Source organism: Microcebus murinus, chromosome 15 (genome assembly GCF_040939455.1).
Source record: "Microcebus murinus isolate Inina chromosome 15, M.murinus_Inina_mat1.0, whole genome shotgun sequence".
Lineage (NCBI taxonomy): Eukaryota > Metazoa > Chordata > Mammalia > Primates > Cheirogaleidae > Microcebus > Microcebus murinus.
This window is the reverse complement of record NC_134118.1, coordinates 35,983,685-36,004,264: the sequence shown is the minus strand read 5'-3', so window position 1 is coordinate 36,004,264 and position 20,580 is coordinate 35,983,685. Positions and strand designations below refer to the sequence as shown.

At 37.0% G+C, this 20,580-nt stretch overlaps 1 protein-coding gene across 4 annotated transcripts in view; it reads left to right on the top strand.

Moving 5' to 3' along the window:
* The window catches only part of MND1 (meiotic nuclear divisions 1), a 57,767-nt gene that overhangs the window by 13,441 nt on the left and 23,746 nt on the right, over positions 1–20,580 (top strand). For all 4 annotated transcript variants that reach the window (XM_012783658.2, XM_076010572.1, XM_076010571.1 and 1 more), the window contains one exon: positions 71–219. In XM_012783658.2, the coding sequence (XP_012639112.1) occupies positions 71–219 (149 nt within the window). The remainder of the gene's footprint in view (positions 1–70; positions 220–20,580) is intronic.

Genomic DNA, 20,580 nt, shown 5'->3' with positions numbered 1-20,580 from the left:
ACCAGTAATTTGCCTTTTGATTTTATGTATGTTTTTTTTTAACATGGAGTCTAAAAATTCTTTCTCTTAGCTGCTATGTCAGTAAAAGAAGTCCTTCAAAGTTTAGTTGATGATGGTATGGTTGACTGTGAGAGGATTGGAACTTCTAATTATTATTGGGCTTTTCCAAGTAAAGCTCTTCATGCAAGGAAATGTAAGTTGGAGGTTCTGGAATCTCAGGTAAGCCACCACAGTTAAAAATAATAGATTTACTCTGCAGCAAAGATTGATTTTATTTAATCCTCTTCATTTAGTGGATTTTCTTAAATTTTTAACATGCACCATTGACTAAAAAGTCTAAAGATAATCAGCATCTCTTTGTTTTAAACAATATGAGAACCTTAGAATGCTTTAACTTTCATCTTCCCATATGTCATTATACTGTTGTCTAGTATTTTTTTTTTCAATCAATGGGCTTTCTTTTGAAGCAGTTTTACGTTTACAGAAAATCTGATAGAAAAGTAGAGTTCCCAAATTGTGCCCCTTCTCCCACACCACACACACAATTTTTCCTGTTACTTACATGCTATATTAGTGTGGTTCTTTTGTTACAGTTGATGAGCCAATATTGATACCTTATTATTAGCTTAAGTCTATAGTTTAATTAGGGTTCAATCTTGGTGTTGTACATTCTGTGGGTTTTGATAAATGCTTGATGACATGTAGTCAAAATTACAATATAATATAGCATAGTTTCAGTGTCCTAAAAATCCTCTGTGCTTGACCTATTCATTCCTCCCTCCCTGCAGTCCCTGGCAACCACTGATCTTTTTACAGTCTGTATAATATTGCCTTTTCCAGTCATGTAGCTGGAATCATACACTATGTAGCCTTTTCAGATTGGCTTTGTTCACTTAACAATATGCATTTAAGTTTTCTTTCAGTAACTTGATGGCTCATTTCTTTTTAATGTTGATGATATTCCACTATATAGATATACCATAGTTCGTTTATCCATTGAGCTATTGAAGAACACCTGGGTTGCTTCCACGTTTTGGCAGTTATGAATAAAGCTACTATAAACATTTGTATGTAGGTTTTCCATAGACATGAGTTTTCAACTCATTTGGGTAAATAAATACCAAGGAGCATGATTGCTGGATCATATGGTAAGCATATGTATGTTTAGTTTCTACAAAGCTGCCAAACTGTCTCCAAAAGTGACTACCATTTTGCATTCCCAATATGCATCTAGCGTATTACTATGCTAGATGAGAGTTCCTGTTACTCCACATCATTGTCAGCATTTGGTGTTGTCAGTGTTTTGTATTTTAGCCATTCTGGTAGGTGTGTAGTGGTATGTCATTGTTGTTTTAACTTGGAGTTCCCTGAAGACATATGATGTGGAACATTTTCATATGCTTACTTGTGACCTTTATAACAAGAGATGTTTGTTTAGATCCTTTGCCCATTTTTAATGGATTTTTTGTTTTCTTGTTTCAAGAATCCTGTATATGTTTTGAACACCAGTCCTTTATCAGATATGTGTTTTTCAAAGATTTTCTCTCAGTTTGTGGCTTGTCTTTTTATTATCTTAACAGTGTCTTTAATAGAGCAGAAGTTTTCAATGTTAATGAAGTTCAATTGATCAATTTTTTCTTTCACTGATTGTTCTTTTGGTGTTATAGCTAAAAAGTCATGGCCAAACCCAAGGTCACCAATATTTTCTCCTATGTTATCTTTCAGAAGTTTCATAGTTTTTCATTTTACATTTAGGTGTATTCATTTTGAGTTAATTTTTGTGAAACGCAAAAGGTCTATGTCTAAATTCATTTTTTTGTATATGCATGCCCAGAGTGACTGTATTTTAATAGAATTTATTTCCTTGTAGTCCTATACATTTTCTTTTATGGATTTAAAAACATTATTTCAAGAAGGAATCCAAACTGAAGGACATTATTAAATAATTAGTTCAGCCAGGGTTTAAGAGTTGTAAACTCTCTCGATCTTTGTTTGAAATGTCTAATTTACCATTGCTACTTGAATATAGAATTCTTGGCTATTTTTCCTCAGCATTTTGAAAATATTACCTCATTGTTTTGTGGTGTCTATTAGTGCTGATGAGATGTTTTGCTATCAGTCTACGTGTCTTTTTTGGTTTTCTTAGTAATCTCTCTTTTGTTTGCTTTTAAGATTTCCTGGGCCAGTGTGGTGGCTCACACCTGTAATCTCAGTGCTTTCAGAGGTTGAGGCCAGGACTTCAAGACCAGCCTGGGCAACATAGCGAGACCCTGTCTCTACAAAAAAATTTTAAAAACTAGCCGGGTATGGTGGTGTTCACAGTGATCCTAGCTTCTTGGGAGGCTGAAGCAGAAGGGTGGCTTGAGCCTAGAAGTTTGAGCTTATGGTGAGCTATGATCATGCCACTATACTCCAGCCTAGGCAACAGAGTGAGACTCTGTCTTTAAAACAAACAAAAAGATTTCATTTAGTCTTGGATGTTATGTTTTGATGATGTTTGATCAGGATGAGTCTGAGTTTGCTTTTTTTAAAAAATTTTTCTGCTTAAGACTCTGGCTGCTTCTTCAATCTAATGATTAAGGTCTTCTATTCTGGAAAATTCTAAAGTGGTATCACATAAACTATTTCCTTGTTATCTCTGTCTTCTGTTCCTATTTGGCATACATTAGACCTCATTCTATCTTCTATGGTGTTATATTGCTTTTTTTTATTTTTCCATGTCTTTATATGTCTGTGATTCATTATAGTTAATTTTCTCAGCTCTCTTTTACTTATAATTCTTTCCATAGCTATTTCAAATCTGCCACTTAGGCTGTTCATTTGAGTTTTTATTTCAATAATTAAATTTCATCTCTAGAAATTCTATTTGGTTCTTTTTAGTTCTGCCTATCCTGATTTTCTTATACTGTTCTGTAATTTTATCTCTTATAATTTTGAACATTATTTTATATTTTCAGATTACTTAAATGTCTCATATTTTGGAAGGGCTATTAATTTGATTTGTGTACCTGCTGGCTACCAGTTGTGTTGTTTTGTTTCCCTGTATGTGTTTTAGTTTTTTACTTATGAGCTCATGTTCATTTTGGTGATAATTATTCTGCGGGAGCCACAGGTGCCCTGGTTTGTGAAATAGTGTTTTCATGCTTGTTTCTTTGAGAGACTCTGGGTACTTTAGTAGTTATGGACCAATTATTATGTTAATTTCCTGGCTTGCAGTTCCAATATCTCATGAATAATGTATAAAATTTAGTGTGCATGTCTGTACATGGCATGGATCTAGAGATTTGTTTTCCTATAGGCTACTTTCCCCCATGCCCAAGTGAAGTGCAAGGTAGAGGTAAGTTCTTTGTTAATTTTCATGGAGTTTTCTAGTATTTGAGCCTCTAGTACTTTCAGCTGTGTGCAAGAGCTCAGTTCTAGTTCCCCATGTCTCATGACCCATCCCATCTGCTTTCTTGATGTACGTGTTAGGATCCCAGCCCCTAGCCACTAAGGCCTGTGTCAGATCTGAACTTCTTGGGCAATAGAATATCACCTTTCTCTGATTGTTTTGACTTTGTTTTCTCTTATTTCTGTCACCTGGCGATAGTTTTGTTCCTTTTTTTTTTTTTTGAGACAGAGTTTTGCTCTGTAACCCAGGTTAGAGTACCATGGCAGCATCATAGTTCACAGCAACCTCAAACTCCTGGCCTCAAGCTATCCTCCTGCCTCAGCCTCCCAAGTAACTGGGACTACAGGCGTGCACCTGTAGTTAATTTCTTTCTTTCTTTTGAGCTTGGCTATATATCTTAACATTTTGTTGTTATATTTAATCCAACATTTATGTCAGTTGTGATTAGGAAACCCTTCCCTAACAGGTTAGTTCATTTTTCACATTCATATTCCAACAGTATAGTATATACCTATGAATTATGACCATTTAGTATTATTGAAATCAGATTTATTAAACTATGATTTTCTTATACTACAAGTATATTAGTATGATGTTAGGTGTTAATGTCACTAAATCTAGGCTTACAGTTCTCTCCTTTCTTAAGATAACCAAAAATTGGAAGCCCTGATATGATGACGCAATCATCTTTTCATCATATCCACTTCTCTCAACTGTGTTGCAGTTATTTCAAAGTTCTTTCTCTCCCCTTGTGCTGCCAATCTTATACATACTCACAAGACAATGTAAATATCTGACTATATCAGGTGACATACTTAATTTTTGTTCAGAGTCAGAAATGATTGAGGTAACATCTTGTGATATCTATATTTCTACTACTTTCCTTGTTCTTTTGTTCCTTTTTTACCTGATACTTTTTAATGATCAAAATTATAATGCCGGCCGGGCGTGGTGGCTCACGCCTGTAATCCTAGCACTTTGGGAGGCCGAGGCGGGCAGATTGCTCAAGATCAGGAGTTCGAAACCAGCCTGAGCGAGACCCCGTCTCTACCAAAAATAGAAATAAATTAATTGACCAACTAAAAATATATATACAAAAAATTAGCCGGGCCTGGTGGCGCATGCCTGTAGTCCCAGCTACTCGGGAGGCTGAGGCAGTAGGATCGCTGAGCCCCGGAGTTTGAGGTTGCTGTGAGCCAGGCTGACGCCATGGCACTCACTCTAGCCTGGGCAACAAAGTGAGACTCTGTCTCAAAAAAAAAAAAAAAAAAAATTATAATGCCTTAGCTAGGCATCTGAGATTTATAATTTAGAAATTAATTTCCTAGACTTTATTGAAGTGTTAGCTTGTTTGTTCATTCAGCAGACTTTTTTGTATGTTTTTTTAAATAACAGCAGATGTACTAGATTCTGGAAGTATATGCCTTCAATGATCTTGCAGTCAATTATAGGGTGGCAAAAGGAGAAAAGTGAGAGGCTGGAGAGGGTTGGCGAAGAGGTAGGCAGAGGCCACTTCTTAAAGGTCCCTCTATGGTGCGATCAAGAGTTGGACCTGCCGGGCACGGTGGCTCACGCCTGTAATCCTAGCACTCTGGGAGGCTGAGGCGGGCGGATTGCTCGAGGTCAGGAGTTCGAAACCAGCCTGAGCAAGAGTGAGACCCCCTCTCTACTACAAATAGAAAGAAATTAATTGGCCAACTAATATATATATAAAAAATTAGCCGGGCATGGTGGCACATGCCTGTAGTCCCAGCTACTCGGGAGGCTGAGGCAGCAGGATTGCTTGAGCCCAGGAGTTTGAGGTTGCTGTGAGCTAGGCTGACGCCACGGCACTCACTCTAGCCTGGGCAACAAGCGAGACTCTGTCTCAAAAAAAAAAAAAAAAAAGAGTTGGACCTGCCTGAGAGGGATGGAAAGCCAGTTGAAATTTTTATCAGAGAAGCTACATGATGATAAATGCCTTTGTGGGGTCAATATGAAGATGGGATCACGGGAGATGGGAGCTTAGGATCAGAAAAATCAAGAGACTATTGTGGTTGCATAGTTAACAAATGGGGACCTATAATGAAATATCACCTCACACCCACTATGGTGGCTAGTATAAAAAAAAAGAAAATTACAAGTGTTGGCAAAGATCTGGAAAAATTGGAACCCTTGTACACTATTGGTGGGAACATAAAATGGTGCAGCTGCTGTGGAAAACAGTGTGGTGCTTTCTCAAAAAATGAAAAATATAATTACCATATGATACAACAATTCCATATCTTGGTATATATCTAAAGACTTGGAAGCAGGGTCTTGAGGAATTATTTGTACACCCAAATTCATAGCAGCATTATTTACGATAGACAAAAAGTAGAAGCAACCCATATGTCCATCGATGGATGAATGGATAAACAGAATGTGAAAAGGGAATGTTATTCAGCCTCAAAAAGGAATGAAATTCTGACATATGCTACAACATGGATGAACCTTGAAGACATGCTAAGTGAAATAAACCAGTCACAAAAGAAGGCAAATACTGTATAATTCCATGTATTTGAGATATCCAGAGTCAAACTGACAGAAATAAAAAGTAGAATGAGGGTTGACATACATTACTGACTTTGGAAGATGATTCCACTGGCACTCCTGACCCTGCCTGAAGAACCAGACGTTGCTGCCACCAGGAAAAATAAAATCTGTCCCAGCTGCCAATCACAATTCTGGGAACTACATGTGAGTGGCCAAACCTGGGTCACGTGCCCACATTCTAATGGCCAGGAGAGCTGGGGAATTAAATAAGTGGGGTTTCTACGGTAAAGGTAGCTGCCTCCTATTGGCAGAAGCAATTCCTCAAAATACAGGGTTCAGATGCTGAGCAGCAGCCCCCACTCCCGTGATAGATAGCCACAAAATAAATCAAGAGAAAAAATTTTGGAAAGGAGGCCAGGACTTGGGGTCAGAATAATAGCACCAAATTTATTGACTATCTGCTGTCCTCTGGGTGCCAGACTCTGTTCTAGGCACTTGGAGTCCATTAGTAAACAAAGAATGGAAGCAGGGAGACCAGGTAGCGCAAATTTTTGGAATAATCCAGTTGTGAGGTAATAGTGGTTCACACCAAAGTGGTATCAGTGAATTGGTGAAAAAGTGTTGCATTCTGGATATAGTTTGAGGATAGAGCCAACAGAATTTCCTTATGGAAAGGATGTGGAGTGTGAAGGAAAGAAAGATGTATTAGTTTTTTATGGCTGCTATAGCAAATTAATAACAAAAAGTTATTGTCTCACAGTTCTGGAAACCAGAAGTTCAAAATTAGTGCTACTGGGCTAAAATCAAAGTGTTGGCAAGGCCACACTCGCTCTGGAGGCTCTAGGGAAGAATGTTCCTTGCCTGTTCCAATTTCTTTTGGCTACCAGCATTCTTTGACTTGCGGCCACATCACTCTACTCTGTACCTTCGTGATCACATTGCCTTCTCTTCTGTGTGTGTCAAATTTCCCTTTCATAAGGGTACGTGTGATTGTATTTAAGACCCATCCTAATAATCAGGATAATCTCTCCATCTCAAGATCATTAATCACATCTGCAAAATCTTTGCCACATAAAGTGACATTCACGGGTTCCAGGGATTAGGACCTCTTATCTTTGGAGGACATTATTTAACCTACCACAAGAGTTATGGATGAATTCAAGATATTTTAACTGAGTAAATGGTAAAATGGAGATGTTATCAACTGAAATAGGGAAGATTGCTAGTAGAGTAAGTTCCAAAAGGAAGATCAGAAATTTAGTTTTGACCAGGTTAAGTTTGAAGTGGCTATTAAACAAAGAAGTGGAAATTTTAAGTAGGCACTTAAATATTTTAATGTGTAGTTCAGAGAGAAATCTTAATAATTTAACCAACTGCCTCATTAATTTCACTGCAGATAGGGGAATACTCACTGTATCCCCACTCTAACTCGTTCCACATTTTCTTTGAAGGTCAATATTTAGAGTGTTATTGGTTGCAAGTACTAGAACATAACTCACGCTAGTGGGTTTGATTTAAGGAACTAGAAATAGGAACGGGAAAATACGCAGGGGTAATAACTGATATTTATTGAACATTTGAGCCTGGCAGTGAACCATGGTCCTAAATGTATTATCTCATTTAATCCCCACAATATTATGAGGTTAGTATTATCATTGTATTTATTGTATAGATTAAGAAACTGAGGCATAGAGAGATTAACATGTCCAAGGTCACACAGTAACTCTGGAGTTGGGATTTGATCTCAGGTATTTTGACTCTAGGGTCCCTGTTCTTAATCACTACTTCTAGAAACAGGCAGCCTATCGTTCCACTCTCCCTTCCATACTGTCCCCTACTCCAGGGCTGCTAGGTTGGGGTGGAATGGAAGTCTCAAAAGGGCTGTGGCTGGGCAGATGTTCTAAAAGTGCTTACCTGATCTCTTTTTAACAGCTGAGACGTTGCTGAGACGTAGTTCACATGTTATACAATTCAGCCACTTAAAGTATATGATGTAATAGTGTCTAATATATTCATATATATGTGTAATATATATACAGTCATCACTATAATTTTAGAACATTTTTATCACCTCAAGAAGAAACCCTCCACCCTTTAGCTATCACTCCTAACCTTCTCAGCCAACCTCCCCCAGTCAACCCTAGGCAACCTCTAATCTCTCTATAAATTTGTTTGTTCTAGACATCTCATATGAATGGAATCATGTAATATGTAGTCTTTGATGACTAAGTTCTTTCCCTGATAATGTTTTGAAGTTTAATCCCTGTTATAGTATGTATCAGTATTTCATTCCTTTTTATGGCTAAATAATAATCAATTATGATATATCTGTACCACATTGTATTGATCCATTCATCTGTTGATGAATATTTGAGTTATTTCTACTTTTTGGCTATTCTGAATAATGCTACTCTAAACTTTCATGTATAAGTTTTTATGTGGACATATATTTTCATTTCTTTTGGGTATGTACCTAGGAGTAGAATTGCTGGGTCATCTGGTAACTCTATGTGTAATTATTTGAAGAGCTGCCAAACTGTTTTTCAGAGTAGCTGCACCATTTTACAATCCTACCAGCAGTGTATGAGGGTTCTTATTTCTCCATATCTTCCCAAAACTTCTTGTTATCAGACTTTTTGATTCTAGCCTTCCTAGTGGGTCTGAAGTGGTATCTCATTGTGGTTGTTTTCCATTTCCTTAATGAGCAATGATGTTGAGCATATTTTCATGTGCCTCTTGGCCATTTATGTTATCTTCTTTTGAAAAATGTCTGTTCAAATCCTTTGCCCACATCTAACCTCTTAGAAATGTTGCTGCATTTTCTTTTCTTCTAGGAAACAATGTTCATATTCATTTACCAATTTAAAAAAACTTAGTTATTAAATTAGAAACTTTATATAGGGTAATTTACTTTTAGGCCTTACCGCATTTTCCTGTCTTTGTAGCTTTTAGTTCTTTGTTTTAGCTTATCCTTTTCAAGAATGCCCTTATCCTTTCTCTCTACTTAGCCAAATCCTAAACATCTCTCAGAAACCTTTTCAAGTTCCATAGCTTACAGTGTTCTTACCCTTTTCTAAACTCCTGTAATATTTTCGGTTTTACCACAAATAAAATATATCGCTTTGGCATATACTATTGATTGTATATCTAATAAACATTGTTCTCTTCTTCTTTACTAACAAAGTACTGTGTTGAGGGAACAGTGTGTCTTACTAGAAAATGTTCATCTTCTCAGACCCCCTTGCGACTAAGGGCAGTGATGGGAAGCAGTTCTGATAAATGAGATGTAAGTGGAACACTAGCTTTGAGTTTCCTAGGAATATTTTTGCTTTCCTGATAAAGGCACAGCTCCTTTCTCTGTTCTTTTCTCTGATATGAACAAAGCCTCCTCCTCTTCTTATCATGATATGGTCTTATTGTAACCCCAAGGTAACAAGCATGAGGACGAAGATTCAACTCTTTTCATCCATGTCCATATGACATTCTTAATGACAGAGCCTAGATAAAAAGATCTTGGGTCTCTGGTGGCATTTTGAGAGACTGTACTAGGCCTGTTTAATATAGTTTTAGTTAAGTATTCTGTTATTTGTAGCTGGATGCTCTTGCTCAGGTTGGTCTTGAACTGCTGAGCTCAAATGATCCGCCCGCCTCAGCCTCTGAGAGTGCTAGGATTATAGGTGTGAGCCAACATGCCCGCCCAGCACCTAAACTTTTTTTTATTCCCCTTTGTAATCATTCCCTGTACTACTACCCTTGCCCCTAACATTCAGGCAACTGCTGATTTGTTTTCTTCCACTATTCATTAGTTCATATTTCCTAAAATTTTATATAAGTGCCATGATACCATATGTACCTTTTTTTCCTGGCTTTTACTTAGTATAATTACTTTAAGATTTATCCATGTTACTGTATGCATTTATTCATTTTTATTGCTGAGTGCAATTTCATTATATGGACATAGATCAGTTTGTTTATCTGTTGATGACCATTTAGATATTAACCTGCTTTATTGAATGCATAAACATTAAGAGTTATGTCCCTTTAATGTATTTATCTCTTTATCATTATGAAATGTCCTGTTTATCCCAGATAATATTTTTGTTCTGAAATCTATTATTGGGTATTAATATAGGAACTCTTTCATTTGATTAAGATTAGCATGGTGTTTCTTTTTTCATCTGTTTACTTTTAATCTTATATTTTCATGTTTAAAGCATGTTTCTTATAGGGAACATGTAATCGAGTTTTGCTTTTTTATACAGTCTGACAATTTGTGCCTTTTAATTAGTATATTCAGACCATTGACATTTAGTGTGATTATTGATCTATCAAATCTGCCATATTATCTCAATTAGTTTTATGTTGCTTGAAAACAAGGACTATATTTTTTTTTTTTTTTTTTTTGAGACAGAGTCTCGTTTTGTTGCCCAGGCTAGAGTGAGTGCCATGGTATCAGCCTAGCTCACAGCAACCTCAAACTCCTGGGCTCAAGCAATCCTCCTGCCTCAGCCTCCCGAGTAGCTGGGACTACAGGCATGTGCCACCATGCCCGGCTAATTTTTTCTATATATATTAGTTGGCCAATTAATTTTTCTATTTATAGTAGAGACGGGGTCTCGCTCTTGCTCAGGTTGGTTTCGAACTCCTGAACTCAAACGATCCGCCCGGCTCGGCCTCCCAGAGAGCTAGGATTACAGGCGTGAGCCACTGCGCCCGGCAAGGACTATATTTTATTCATTAAACAAATAATTACTGAGCTTTGAGTGCTTACCTTCTCCCAGACAATTATTTATTCCTAAAACTGGGCATAATGAGTGTTGATTAAGCATTTCTTGATTGACTTTGGTAAGCTAGAGAAATTCTTTGCCTTTGAGGAAAAAGGTCAAATGTACAGTTTTTATGTCTTTGCTTCTGGATTAAGCATAATCTCTGCTTACGGTATGGAAGGCTTGTCAAATCTTAATAGAAGTAAGCAAGAGATTCTTGCTACTACAGTGATTCTAACTTTTTAAAAATTGAACTTAATATTTATTTATTCTGAATGATTAAATAACGGGACATTTTAATTTGTACTACTTTGGATTTCTGGGAATAAGTTTGTAAAAGTAAGGGGTTGACAACCTTGGCCAAACTTGCCAAAGATATCACATGAATTGCTGTCTGTGCTCCTCTCCCTATGGTCTAAGAGTTGGCACCTAGTGTATTTTGTGATGTACTCCTTTCTCTCCACTGCCACTTAAACTGGAGGTCAAGCTTAATGTGACACACCTGCTCATAAGTTAGAAGTCAAGTCAGGCTAACGCATAGACAAGAGATCCTATACCTCTTGTTCTAAGCACTCCAGAAGTAAATGAAGAATGAGGTTTTGATATGCCATTTGTAAAACATTGATAGCTCCTGGATTTGTTATATTTTCCAAAAATTCAAATAAAAAATTTCTTTGTGCTATTTCACTAACCTAAACCTACTTTATTCTTTCAGTGATTATTGAGAAGTCATGTCAGTATCATACTGTACCCCATGGTTCTGAAAATGACTTATAATTTTAGAAAAGCAATATGACTTAATTGAAAGAGAGGTGGTTAGAAATCAGACATGGATTGAAATCACAGCTTCACTTCTTAACTAGCTTAGAAAAATTTCTTAAGCTTTTTAAAGCCTCAGTCTTCTAATTTTTAAGACAAGTTATACCTAAAGGGTTGTAGTGAGAATTAAGTGATATGTATAAGATTCCTGATACTTTAGGCATTCAGTATGTGGTAGCCACAGATTCAGCTAAATCAGTAGTCACTTAAGAGTGTATACTGTAAGCTTATTTGTTCAGTCAGAACAAACATTTGAGGGTCTACTATATGTAAAACATTTTAGCAGATACTGAAGGTAGTTCCAAAAAGTAGAAATCAAGATCCATGCTTTATAAGAAAAAATTTGTAACCTGTGCTGAAGGTAAAATATATACACTTAAAGTAAGTGATATGAATGTAAAATAATACATGCCAAACTGCCTAAATGAATTAAAAATGCAGCAAGAGATGGTGATAGAAAGATAGAAAAGCACTCTGTTAATGTTGAATTGAACCATATTCCAAATTCAGGTTTGCAGTAAAGATCAGCTTATTCTATATATTGCCAATTATAATGTTAACTTCCTTTGAGTTTCTTGTTAATTACTTCCAGATGGGGTTGGGGGACTTTTAATTTTCTTTCTTCATCTTGTTCTGCTTTGGTTCTGCCAATGATTCCAATTATGTGAAGGAATGTACTTGTCTCTTGAGAATAGATGTTCTTTTAGTAGATCTGAAAATTAAATCAGGAAACACATTTTTCCCCCTTGCCTTTAGGTTGTATGTGTTGATCATTATTAAAGACAGTCTAAAAGCCTCATGGTTATAATTTATGTTTCTCTTTAACATTTTCTAAGATAGCAAACAAACCATCAACTGTGTATGGGTTGTGTTAACTTCTGCAATTAGTTACTATGTGCCTGCTCTTAGTAACTGTGCTAAGTTCTTTGGGCAATATAAAATAAAAAAATATACAGTTCATTGTCCAGTGAATTTATACTGTATTTGGTAAGGCAAGATAAATACCTTACATAGTTAATTAACTTTTCATAAGAATGTTTAATATGTGATAAGTGCCAAATACTGTCCTTGCTATGGGTCCTAATTATTATATAAGTTTAGAAGATGGCAGTTTTATAAATTTGTATAGTTAAGGGAAAGTTAGAAATGATTATTTTGAGCTAAAAATTGGGTAGGTTTAGAAGAATGAAGGAGATTCTCAAAGAGGAACAGAGGAAATCAGAGAAAATATTTATTGAGCACTTAGGTACAGTTTTAAGAGCTTTTGCGTATTTTATATCCTTTGATTCTGATACCTGCATGAGATAGGTATTGTTATTAACTCCATTTTATATTACAAAAAAACTGAGGCACTAAGAGATTGAATAACTTACTCAAGGTAGCAATACTAGTACTTGATGAAGCAGGCTTCAAATCCAGGTATTCTAACTCCATAATCCATATTCGTAACCACAGATAAACCAAGCTTTACCTTTTTTTTTTTTTTTTTTTTTTAGGTAGTCACAAAATCCTTTTTTTTTTTTCTTTTTTTTTGAGACAGAGTCTTGCCTTGTTGCCCAGGCTAGAGTGAGTGCCGTGGCATCAGCCTAGCTCACAGCAACCTCAAACTCCTGAGCTCCAACCATCCTCCTGCTTCACCTTCCTGAAATGCTGAGATGAGCACCCGGCCCACAAGTGAGAACTGTTCAAACCACAAAAGCTACATATTGTTCTGATAGTTTAAAATACTATTTGTGGGCTGAGGAATAGTTTCTCTTGATAAATAAACCATTAACAGATTAAATAAATACTATTTGTATTTTTCTGTAATAAATTTAAAAGTTATTCTTAGTAAATCAAAAGAATAAAGAAGAAAATTAAATGGCTTCCAATCCTATCATTCAAAACTAATTACTCTTGCCATATATATATATATATATATATCCTTTCTTTTTTATATACATGAATTAGCATGTTTTTAGCCACAAATAACAAAAAAGTAGATCCAAGTTGGCTTAAGTATTAGGGATTCATTATCTTACATACAAGAAGTTTAGAGGGGCCGGGCATGGTGGCTCATGCCCGTAATCCTAGCACTCTGGGAGGCTGAGGCAGGCAGATCGCTCAAGGTCAGGAGTTTGAAACCAGCCTGAGTAAGAGCGAGACCCCATCTTTACTAAAAGTAGAAAGAAATTAATTGGACAACTAAAAATATATTTAAAAAAATTAACCGGGCATGGTGGTGCATGCCTGTAGTCCCAGCTACTCGGGAGGCTGAGACAGAAGGATGGCTTGAGCCCAGGAGTTTGAGGTTGCTGTGAGCTAGGCTGACGCCACGGCACTCTAGCCCTGGACTGGCTACTCTAATACTTTTTGGCTTTCCCTTTTTGGATGCAAATAACTACTGTAGCCACTATATCCTGCCATGGCAATGTCCAAAGCAGGAAGAAAGATGGACTCTCTTTTTGTTTTCTTTCTTTTTTTTTTAAAGACTAGTCAAGTATAGTAGTGAGAAGGGATGAAAAGTGGTAGAAAAAGGAGTTCAGTCTGTAACTGTGAACAATCAAATGAGATAACTCACTACCTTTGGACCAGTCTGGACTCTCTTTTTGTACCTCTTTCTTTTTATCCAGCAGAACAATCCCAGACTACCTCCTTTCCTAAGTAGGCTTCCTTTTAATACTTTATTGGCCAGGTCTCAGTTACATGCTCACCCTGTAAGGATCTAAGCCAACATAATTTATGCTCTGGGAAGGGACCCATTCTGAGCACATTGCCACCCCAGTCTGAACAAAAATTATAGTTCTTTTAACAAAGAAAGGTTTTAGAGAGGTAACTTTCAGGATCTGCCAAATTATATCTATATGCATTTAAAAGTCATATCTTTTAAATTGAATTATTTTATTCTTTATTGGCCCAGATAGTCAAGAATTAAATATGTGTTTGTTCAGATTAAGTGACTCAAAGATTGGGAGTGAGACCAGGTGTGGTGCCTCCTATAATCCTAGCACTTTGGCAGGCTGAGGTGGGAGGATTGCTTGAGATCAGGAACCAAGAACAAGACCTCATCTCTACAAAAATAGAAAAATTAGCCAGGTGAGGTAGTGTACACCTGTAGTCTCAGTTACTTGGGAGGCTGAGACAGAAGGATTGTTGAAGTCCAGGAGTTTGAGGTTGCAGTGAGCTATAATGATGCCACTACACTCTAGCCGGAGTGACAGAGCAAGACCTTGTCTCCAAAAAAAAAAAAAAAAAAAAGATTGGGGGAAGGGAAGTATATAAACAGTATTTTTTTATTGGTAAGTGATTTTAAAATAATAAAAACAGTAAAATAGTTAATATTGCAACTGTGATATATGAATTTTTATGGTAGAACTTAAGACATCAGAGATTTATTTTTTATATTGTTTGGTTTTTTTGTTTGTTTTGCTTTTGTGGTAGCTAGCTTTGGGCTAGGCATCCAAACCTTCCCCCAGGAACTACTCTCCTTTGCTATTAAAGCTATTTGGTGGATGAGTTTGAGACGGCTGACCCTAGAGCTATAAAATTCGCATCCCCAAAGACTCTTCTATGTTTAATGTAAGATACAGATTTGTGGCAACCATTCTTCAAAAATATGTTCCCCCTAAATCAAATAACCTAGATTTGCTTGGCAAAAAACTGGACCTGCAATTTTGATGCCATGCCACCAGGTGGTGGCAGAGTGTCAAAGTCACATACATCCTTAATTTCTTGAGATAGCCTTAATTTCAATTTGTTTGGGCTGTTTGGCCCCTCAAACACATATCAATATTTTATGAATTTTAATATTCATAACATTTCTGGCTGCTTTATGTATTTAGAAGTTGTATTTATTTATTTTTTTTTTTTTTTACTTTTTTTTTTTTTTTTTTTTTTTGAGACAGAGTCTCGCTTTGTTGCCCAGGCTAGAGTGAGTGCCGTGGCGTCAGCCTAGCTCACAGCAACCTCAAACTCCTGGGCTCGAGTGATCCTTCTGCCTCAGCCTCCCGGGTAGCTGGGACTACAGGCATGCGCCACCATGCCCGGCTAATTTTTTTTTTTTTTATATATATATCAGTTGGCCAATTAATTTCTTTCTATTTGTAGTAGAGACGGGGTCTCGCTCTTGCTCAGGCTGGTTTTGAACTCCTGACCTTGAGCAATCCGCCCGCCTCGGCCTCCCAAGAGCTAGGATTACAGGCGTGAGCCACAGCGCCCGGCCTAGAAGTTGTATTTAAAATAACTCTGTCTACACTGCTGTTTCTGAGTTTGAAAAAAATAAAATAAAATAAAATAACTCTGATTAGGCCGGGCACGGTGGCTCACACCTGTAGTCCTAGCTCTCTGGGAGGCCGAGGCGGGCGTATTGCTCGAGTTCAGGAGTTCGAAACCAGCCTGAGCAAGAGCAAGACCCCGTCTCTACTATAAATGGAAAGAAATTAATTGGCCAACTAAAAATATATACAAAAAATGAGCCGGGCATGGTGGTGCATGCCTGTAGTCCCAGCTACTTGGGAGGCTGAGACAGGAGGATTGCTTGAGCCCAGGAGTTTGAGGTTGCTGTGAGCTAGGCTGACACCATGGCACTCACTCTAGCCTGGGCAACAAAGCAAGACTCTCAAATAAATAAATAAATAAATAATAAAACATACATACATACATACATACATAAAATAACTCTGTTTAAAGTATAGCTCTTGCTTGACTCAGTGGCATGGTTCAAACTTCCAGGCCTGCATTTCATCATATTCAGATATGGGGCCTTATTCAAATTCCCCAGTATTTATATTTATTTATAACTATAGCTGTTCCTACACAATACCTCTATTTTGGAAAATGGCTTAACTTTGGATCAGATACAAAATAATCTTTGTTTTACATTTTGTTAATTTTTTAAAAAAACTGTATGTGTTAGGCCGGGCGCAGTAGCTCACGCCTGTAATCCTAGCACTCTGGGAGGCCAAGGCAGACGAATTGCTCAAGCTCAGGAGTTCGAAACCAGCCTGAGCAAGAGCAAGACCCCATTTCTACCATAAATAGAAAGAAATTAATTGGCCAACTGATATATATACAAAAAATTAGCCGGGCATGGTGGCACATGTCTGTAGTCCCAGCTACTTGGGAGGCTGAGGCAGTAGGATCACTTGAGCCCAGGAGTTTGAGTTTACTATGAGCTAGGCTGATGCCACGGCACTCACTCTAGCCTGGGCAACAAAGCGAGACTGTCTCAAAAAAAAAAAAAAAAAACTGTATGTATTCACCTTTTGAATAACCTGTAACACTTCAATTTACCACAAATTTTAGTTTGGTTGGCTGCTCTCAAGTCTTGAGTCAGCTTACCATCAGAATGTATTGGGTCGTTTTCTTCACTCTTCTTAGGCTATTTAGGCCGTGAAAGGGAAGGAGACAGTTTGCCTTTGTAACTTTTTGAAATCCAAGTCCTCTTGAACCTTCGACTTACTCTAAGAGGCAGAAGTAGAAAAAGAAGGAAGAACATTATTCTCTTAAGAAGATAAAAGCATTTATGGGCAGGTACTCTAATTGCTGACTACTTCTTAACACTGTTTTTCTTTGACTTTATAAATTTAATGGGGCGTTTATCATAACCTGATCTAAATAGAAATTTAAACTTTAATAAGTTAATTCTATTTAGGTTAAATAGAAATTTGAGCTTAAACTCTTTAACTGATATTTCTTAGCAAATATTTGTCTTTTAGATTGATGGCTTCTAATGAAACTAAATTGCATAAAAGAATTGAATAACTTATTAGATCAAAACATTTTAATAGCATTAAAGCAACATTTTCATTAGAAATTTCAGTAATGGATAATCTTAATTCTCATAAGAAACATTTGGAAATTCCAGGATTAAAATCTAAGCAATTATGAGATGCTTTCAGTCTAGAAAACCGTGGTTTAGGGAGATGATGGAAACTGCTGAGAAACATCTGTTAGGTCTGTTATTCCCCACTGCTCTTGAAAGATAGTAAGAAAATAAATCCTCATCTAAAAATAATTTTACTAATTTTAGCATCTACATAGATCTGTTGGTAGGTTCTATCAATTGTTATCATATATAAAAGTAAGGTCTTGGCCAGCAGTCCTGGAGTTTGTTGAGTATATAAGTGTTCCCATGGGCTACATGTGTGCCACATTCAAAAGTGAGAGAATAAGAGCAAACCTGGAGCTCTGTTAAATTCTGTCCCAGAGAAGGGCATTGAAACCTAACAGATTCTGTGTGGCATGAACCTCTGAAAAACTAGACTGGAAGGAGTTGGAGGGACAAGCTGGGAAAGGGTGATAGTGAGAAGTGGAATGTTGTGTAGGAGCCAGAAGAATAGAATGTGTCTTCTGCATCACAGGGATTGCAATAGAGGAGACCCCATGGGGAAGCCTGCAAAGAACCCAGAACTATAACCATAAAAGGTTCAGCTTGAACATCTGTTGATGTTCACCTGGAGAACACTGAGGCATCTTAACTAGAGTACCTGTTAAGTATATTTCCTATCATTTTTACCTCTTCTCTTTCCCCTACTCCAGGTCTTGGTGAGGGTGAGGGACAGGAAACAGAAATTGCAGTCAGTGGACTGAAGGAAGAACAGAAACTCTAGACCAGGAAAGAGAAAAGAACTCTGTGCCCTCCCTAGCAGAAGATCCATCTATAGTCAGCTGTTGCTGAAAGGGAAAGAAGTCTTCCCCCTGCCCCCACCACCACCCTTTTTTTTTTTTTAAGAAACAGGCCTTGCTCTGGTGTCCAGGCTGGAGTGCAGTGGCTATTCACAAGCCCAGTCATAGTGTAATACAGACTTGAACTCCTGGACTCGAGCAATCCTCCTGCCTCGGCCTCCTGAGTAGCTAGTACTGCAGGCATGCTCCACCACACCTGGCTAGTTTATCTTTAAACCAAGATTTGAAGTGTCAGTTACTATGTTAGACATTATAATTTCTGAACCAAGGCTAGACTTGACAACTTATAGTAATGGTAGATCTTGATCAACTAAGAGTGATCAAAGAAGTCACAGGACTTCCAACTATTCATCCAGTAGCATGGGAAGTATTTCCCTCACTGAGCTGTTTTTAAATAGTAGTTGGGGAGAAGTATTAAGTTGCTTTTATGGTTTTATTCATGAGTATAATACAAAATATATATAAGTTAATACCACAAAAACATTAGTATTACAAGTCTGTACATCTTTATACTTAATTCTAAATCTCCTCTTGATTAAAAAATTTACTTATTAAAGAAACAATTTTGTCATTCTAAGTAATTTTAGGGTTGCCCTTCCAAGTAGATTTTGGGTTTACCTTATTAGATGGGTATTGGGTTTCTTAACAGTGATTCCCTATCTAGGATGTGTTTTGTTTGTTTGTTTGTTTGTTTTTTGAAACAGTCTTACTCTGTTCCCTGCCTAGAGTGCCGTAACATCAGCCTAGCTCACAGCTACCTCAAATTCCTGTGCTTAAGCAATCCTTCTGCCTCAGCCTCCCAATTAGCTGGGACTACAGGCATGTGCCACCATGCCCAGCTAATTTTTTCTATATATTTTTAGTTGTCCAATTCATTTCTTTCTATTTTTAGTAGAGATGGGGTCTCGCTCTTGCTCAGGCTGGTTTCAAACTCCTGACCTTGAGCGATCCACCTGCCTTGGCCTCCCAGAGGGAGGATTATAGGCGTGAGCCACTGTGTCTGGCCTAGGATGTGTTCTTGCCCACTGCTCTTACAGACACAATGACTCCTGTTTATTTTCACAATAACAGGGACTCCATACATGGGCATTGGTCACTATGTCAGAATTAGGTTTGTCTTTATACAGAACCCAAAACATCAGTGGCTTAAACATGTAAGAATTTAGTTCCCTCTCATATAAAAGAAGGCTGGAGGTGGATCATCTGGGTGAGGCTAGTCAGTGGGAACTCGAGCCTCGTTAGATATTGTCTCATTATCTAATGTGAAGCTGCAGCCATCATGTCCATATTAACAAGTAGCAGAAAGGAGGAAGGGAAGGGCAAAGGGAACATCCATTTCCAACAACATCTGAGTCCATCTCATTGGACAAAACTTAATCATATGGCTATACCTGATTTGAAGTAGGCATAGAAATACAGAGTTTTTTGTTTTTGTTTTTTTAGCTAGGCCTTTTGTCTGGAATCCTGTTACTAAGAAAGAATGGATATTGATGGACAATTAGTAGCTTCAGCTACTTAGCCCTCATCTCTGGATTTGTCATATTAGAACCCATTTCTCATGCCCGAAGAGTCTGTAATCTTTATAAGCTTAAATCTAACTTCCTTCACTGCATCAGTTAGATTTTTACATGTCTTTGACTTTCAAAATATCTGAATGATTTCTAACTGGATTCTAAATAAGGTTTTGTCTGACTATAGTCAAAACTTCTAAGTTCATTGTCCTGACACTCACTGTTAGGTTTCTGTTGGATCTTCCATATCTTTTAACTACTTTTTAATATTTTTTATCTCTTCCTAGAAGTTAAAATTAGTTCATTTTAAAATCTGCCTGCTTTTTCCTTCTTGTATTTTTTTTAGTTTCTACTTCTACTTTTATTACTTTAATCTTATTAAATCTTATTGCTAATATATCTGGTGTTGCTAATATATCTGCTACTAATCTGTTGTTTGTTGTGAACAGTTAACTAACACTTGTGAACTGATAATTTCTTCATACTTTAATTCTTGATTGTGATTTCATCTTCAGCAGGTGTTATTTTATGTGTATGTCTCAAGCATGCATTATTAAGTGGCTTCACTTTCCTTTCATGTCACTTTCTTGATGAGATTTTCACATTTTTTCTATATTCATTATTTAGGATTTCTGGATTACTTTTCTTGTTTCTAGGTTCTTAATGTGTTCCTCAGTATTGGATTGTTGGAAATTTGATCTTCTGGTTAAGTGAAATATTAATATGCTATATTTTTAACTAGCTTTAGAGAGTGTTTTCTTTTAGTGAGTAGTGTCTTATAGCTTAAGGAAAAATAACTTTTTTTTTTTTTTGAGGCAAAGTCTCAGTCCGTTGCCCAGGCTAGAGTGCTGTGGCATCAGCTTAGCTCATAGCAATCTCAAACTGCTGGGCTCAAGCGATTCTGCTTCAGCCT